At 41.8% G+C, this 5,562-nt stretch overlaps 1 protein-coding gene across 1 annotated transcript in view; it reads right to left on the bottom strand.

Annotated features, from left to right (window-relative positions):
• DEPDC5 (DEP domain containing 5) overlaps positions 1-5,562 on the bottom strand; it is a 46,372-nt gene that overhangs the window by 18,934 nt on the left and 21,876 nt on the right. Inside the window, 6 exon segments of the mRNA XM_008948379.1 lie at positions 1-175; positions 1,016-1,183; positions 1,358-1,475; positions 2,518-2,678; positions 3,839-3,995; positions 5,348-5,413. Of these exon segments, the coding sequence (XP_008946627.1) occupies positions 1-175; positions 1,016-1,183; positions 1,358-1,475; positions 2,518-2,678; positions 3,839-3,995; positions 5,348-5,413 (845 nt within the window).

Raw genomic sequence — 5,562 nt, 5'->3', positions numbered from 1 at the left:
CCCCTCCAGGAAGCGGACGAAGCCGTCGAGGAGCTGCCACTCCTCCTCCTCGGCGCGGGGCCTGTCGCCGTACACATCGCAGTGCGCCTCGCCCTCCACGATGCGCTTCGTGGCGCTGATGCAGGCAGGCAGGAGCAGAAAGCGGGTCCTCCAAAACTTCAGTGACTCAATAAGGCTGAAGGAACATGGGAGAGAGGACAGTTCAGCACAGTTTCCTATGAAGGATTTTACAGTAAGTGAAATGCTTACCTAGCTGCTGTAACTTTCAGTGAGTACAGTGACAACGAGCAGGTGTGCAAAGGAATGGTCAGCAATATGAACATCATTGGGAAGTACTAAAACAGTGACATGAAGAAACAAGGCTATTTTCAGAGTAATTGTACCACAGATCAATTTTCTTTTCTGCACAAGATAGACTACAATGGCTTTTTTCTAAAAGAAAGAAAGAAAAAGGATTTTTCAAGGTACACATTAGAATAGGAGTCACTTTGATTGAGACCTGAAAAGAAATAAAGATGAAGAAAGCAAGCTTCCTGGTTTTGCTGAAAGAAGATATCAAAAATCCTATTGATAATAGTGGAGATATTCCACATTGCTAATAAGAAGCCCTGCTCTACATAGCTTAGGAGTAGGATCACAGTCAAGCTAGAATGCAAGCAAGCCTCCAACAGATTCAAACTAAATGCAAGTTTTGAGTCAGATCCAGAAATGAGTAAGAAGCCAAGAAAAGCATCTGTGTGGTACAAAATGCCATCAAATTTCCTTGCATTTGCAGCAGAGGAAAAAGTTCACACTGAATTTTGTGATCAAGACTTTATATCAAAGCTCAGATAATGCAGCAGCAACACAAATATTCCTCCAAGGCAAGAGCTGCTAGCGCAACAGAAATGAAAGTGGGACAGTTACTCTCCCTGGGGAACTGAGCATTTGTGAGTTGAACTTGAAGTTTTAGGTTAAAGAAAGGAGAAGAGGCAACTAGGACATAGAACAGTCTGGATGGAAAAGGAGATCTCACCTGAAATCCTCAGAGCCAGCAGAGCAGATATACTGATCCAAGTAATTCCACTTGTACTCTTCTAGTCTCTCATGGGAAAATTCTACCCAGCAAGAGACAAATTCAGAGTCAGAGTGTGAGGGGCACAAGCTGTAAGTGTAGTTTATCTGAGCAGATTCATATGGATACCTAAGAGAGAAAATGCAAACATCAATCTCAGCACCATCAACATCAGTGCTTCTCTTTCTTCTCCTGAAAGGAAGGAAGGTTCTACAGTGTGTTCTTTCAAGCAAGTACAGGCACCTGGAAAAGCATGTTCATGTGAACACTGACAGCAAGCTGCTCAACCAGAGAGATACTCACTTTGGTAGGTATCGAGTCACAGTAATTATTTTGTCTTTTAATGTTACTTTGTGGAAAGTCCGGCCCATACTCAGCCAGTACTGATCTTCTTCCTCAGGTCGATTTCTTGATACAAGACCTAATTGTAAAAAGCAAAACACCCCCTTTCAGTTCACTGCAACAGTCACAACTTTGTCAACAAACTGTACACCTATAGGAGCTCCAGAATTGGGCTTCTGAACTCGAGACAAACTAAAAGCCACCTTTTTAAGGAATATATGCACAATGAGCCTGTTGTGCTTACAGTTAAGATTTGCTAGTATCACAGCTGAAGAAGGGCATTCACAATTCATACACCACCAATATAGACCAGGTCTAGTCAGGACAATTAGAGAACAGACAATATGAAGTGTTGAGAAACTGGTGGGCATGATGGCAAAGCTGGGCTCCACTTTCACTTCCTCTTTGGGCTTCCCTCCTAGAACTAATCACTTAAGCTGGCACTTGACCAAAGGAGCCCTGCTGCTCACTCCCAAACATATCCTTTTCATGTGTATACCCTACTCTATGAACACTGTATCACACTGACTAGTCTAGGGAATATCCAGAAATAAAGTCAGAAGTCAAATGGTAAGTTAGATTCTTTCAAAGGAATATGATATCCTCTTAACCTGCTCCAGTCCTCCAGGGTATAACCACATTTAGCTGACTCATGGCTTCAGGACAATGAAACTTTACCTGTATATCTGGAACCTTCACTGCTATTTTAGAGCTAGGGCACTGTTTCTAGATACAAATATTTAGGAGCTTTGGGTCTGTCTTCTTCTAGAGGTGTACCTGCCCTGCGGTCACCATGTTAATTGTGTTTAAGACATATCCACTCAAACAGTACTCAGGCCATATTTCATTTGGATTCCCCACCATGAATATGAGGCCAGTTTCTTATTACAGTTCAAAAATCCTGCACCTGTCCCTTCATGGTGCAACTGAGGTATTTGTGCTGCCCCAGATCAGGCTCTCTCCCAGCAAAGATTTTCATACAACATTAACAACAATAACAAAAGGGAAGGAAAAAGAACAAAGGGCTTCAATAAGCATTTATATGGGATTCACAGGAGCAACTGACATCGGCAGAGGGAGAGAAAGACAAAGGATTGAATTGCCAATACAAAGTCACTCACCCCGACTGTAGAGGGGACTGCTGCTGAGTGGGGGTGGCACAGTTGTGGCTGGTTTCTGTGGTTTGGATTGCACAATAATTTGATAGCCTTGCATGAGACGCTGACAAATAAACTCTTCAAACACCTGTTGGGCTGTCATCTGCACTCCGTCCTCATCCCTCCTGAACACAAAGGTTAAGATTAGAATAAGGAAGGTGACCACACACCTATTCTTAGCTCTGCACTTCCTAACTGAGGGTTTATTCCTGCACTGGGCTCTGAGCAAGTGGAGCCCTCTGCCTGTGAAAGGCAGCTTGCAGGTGCAGGAGTGAAGGATGCTTTTCTATCTTAAACAGGTGATGACTACCTGTCTGGCAATACTCATTAATGACTTAGAAAGCAGTTTTGCAACTAGTAACAAATTTGCTTACAACTGTTGTTAAGCCTCCAATAAATTCACCCACGATCACTTTTACAGCACTTTGAGGAGAATCTCAGTGCAGTTTGTAAGTGCTCAGCAGAGCTCAGAGCTCTAAGTGTGCAGGCAGTGCTCCACCCTCTCCCACAGCAAAAGTCTAGAGCAGTGAGAGATTAAACGACGCATCACTATGGCATCTTATTACAACCACTTCTGCTCTGAACTTCACCTTCCTGCTATAAAGGGACATTTAACATTTCTTTTAGGTCTTTCTTCATTGATCCCACTATTTCCTATATATTTCAATCACCCTAATATTTTCAGTTTGTTCCCATAAAGCAGCAACATGAACGGATTTTTCTGATGTCTCACAAGTTGTGGGAAGTTTCAAAAATGTTTAAGGAGATGAGACCTTCAGAAAAAAACCCAAACAAATCAACCCTGTTAACAAATAATTACCAGAGACCTCCAAGACAAGCCAAGAAATTCTACTTATCACACGAACATTATTTTCACCAAGACTCTTTAACCTAAATATCCCTAAAAGTGAGGATTTGCATCTTAAACACTGTGTACAGATGCATTTGGCTGTTTAGTATTTCCAAAGTATTTTCTAGAAAACAGACTTAAAAAGATGGTAGCTTGAGGTTGATTTTTCTGATTGAAACAACAGAATAAGAGATGGAAAGAGATGTAGAATTTTGTACACAAACAATTTCTAGCAAAATCTACAGAACATAATACTGTCAGATGGTAGTATCAGAAAAGGTGCAAAGCTACCACTGGAAAGAAAAATCTAAGAGATTGTGCTGCTGCGTTAACCATCTTTCTCTTGTACAGTCTCCAGAGTGTTCCTCTTCATCAGCGGCGCCTTAAGCCTTTGATTCAATGCAAATTACTTGACAGAGAAGGTGCTGGCCAGACCTGTCGATGTCAGCTTCTGGGAGGAGATCATAGCAACCCTCAGTGTAATCATTCTGCAGGCTCTGACGGTCGGGGAAGTAGTCCGTGGTGAGAGGGAGACATGCCGGAGTAGTGAGAGACTTCCAGTCCACTCCAACTGTACAACAGAAGCCTGGCACTACGGGGGGAGCAGACAGCGTCAGAACTGCCTCGTTGCACCATTGGGGGCAGACAATGGGGGCATATATGGTCACCCATGAAAATAGAGGGTGCAGAAGAAGATGAAAGAAATGTGACGAGGAAAGTTAAAAAGAATGAGGGACAAAAACAGAGTTGGCATAAAGTCAACAGGGACAAAAAAAGGGTGGAATGGGAAGGGAAAAGAAAAATAGGATGGGAAGAAGGGAGGGAGAGAAAGAGACAGTTTGTTAAACAATGCAGTGCACATGCTAATTCCATCCCATCATGCAAATGGCATTCAAAGTTAATACATTAATTTTCTGTTGATTGAAAGCTAGAGCTGACATAGCCACTGTTCTTCCAAAATTACAGCAAGTCAGGTGCAGTTACTCATTATTAATAAAACAGATCAACGTTCCAAGTCTGAACAAGGAAATCAGACCAGCTTTGCATCCCAGATAACTGCAGAAGGAGCTTGGGATGAGGAGAGAAAGAACGACAGACCAGTCTCTTTCTGGAATAGTACAACAGCAGAAAAAGGAGTATTTCTACAGTTACAAAAACTGAAGACAGATCCAGAGGGTGGGAAGACCAGAAAAATAGTAACTTGGAGAGCAATCCTTCCCCACACCCCTTTCTAGAGTTATGTTGCAGTTTTGAGATTACAGAGATCTAAAGCTAGACATGAAAAAGCAAATGCTAACTAAACTATATCAAATCCTCCATTCACTACTGTACTACCTTCTAAACTGCCTCAAATGATCTACATCAAGGCAGCTGGCCAACTACTAATTCTGAGCTTCTTGTCATACAGATCTTGCAAACAGAAAGCTATTTTACTATTAAAATGTTACACATTAATGGCAAGAACATTGCACAAGAAACTAATACAGGACTGACCACTACAAAGAAATTGTTTTCTTAAGCAGTCACACTTGTTTGTGTGTTGGATGAAGACAAATATTTCTCAATAAACTGTACCAAATCCAGAAACTAACTGTGTTACTTCTGCTTCAATTAGCTTGTGCCAAGCAAACTTTCAATATTGAGAGGTAGATAAGAGTTCAGCAGCTCAAGGTCTTTGCATAATAGTGTCAGGCAAGGACAGAATTTCAGATGTAGTATGACGACCAGTTTCACATATTCTTAAGAGGTACAGAACTGCAATCCCAGTGAGACAGTACAGGGAGATCCTGCAAGTTACTGCAGGGCAACAAAGTACTGCCAAAAGCCAAGTAGGCTCTTCAGTTTCATGCCTGCCACCTCCTGATGCCTCTGTATGTGTACGTGCCCTTTCCCTCCCTATCCTCCCACCTATGCAAACTCCTTTCCAAAAATTCTCCTGCTTACTTGGATCCGGAGAGTTCGAGACAGCATCTTCCAAGGAATCCTTGTTCTGAGTTTTGACGTTCATCCCTTCAGGAAATAAATATGTATTTTATTTCAAGAAATTATGCACTTCACTTTCATTTAAAATAACAATAAATCAAAAGCATACAAATGTTTTAAGAATATGGCATTTCTTTCTGTGGAAAGAACTTGGGGTTCTGCAGAGCAGAAAAATA

This window comes from Merops nubicus, unplaced genomic scaffold, assembly GCF_000691845.1.
Source record: "Merops nubicus isolate BGI_N331 unplaced genomic scaffold, ASM69184v1 scaffold42679, whole genome shotgun sequence".
Taxonomy (NCBI): Eukaryota; Metazoa; Chordata; class Aves; order Coraciiformes; family Meropidae; genus Merops; species Merops nubicus.
The sequence above is the reverse complement of the archived record's forward strand: the minus strand, read 5'-3'. Positions and strand labels throughout refer to the sequence as shown.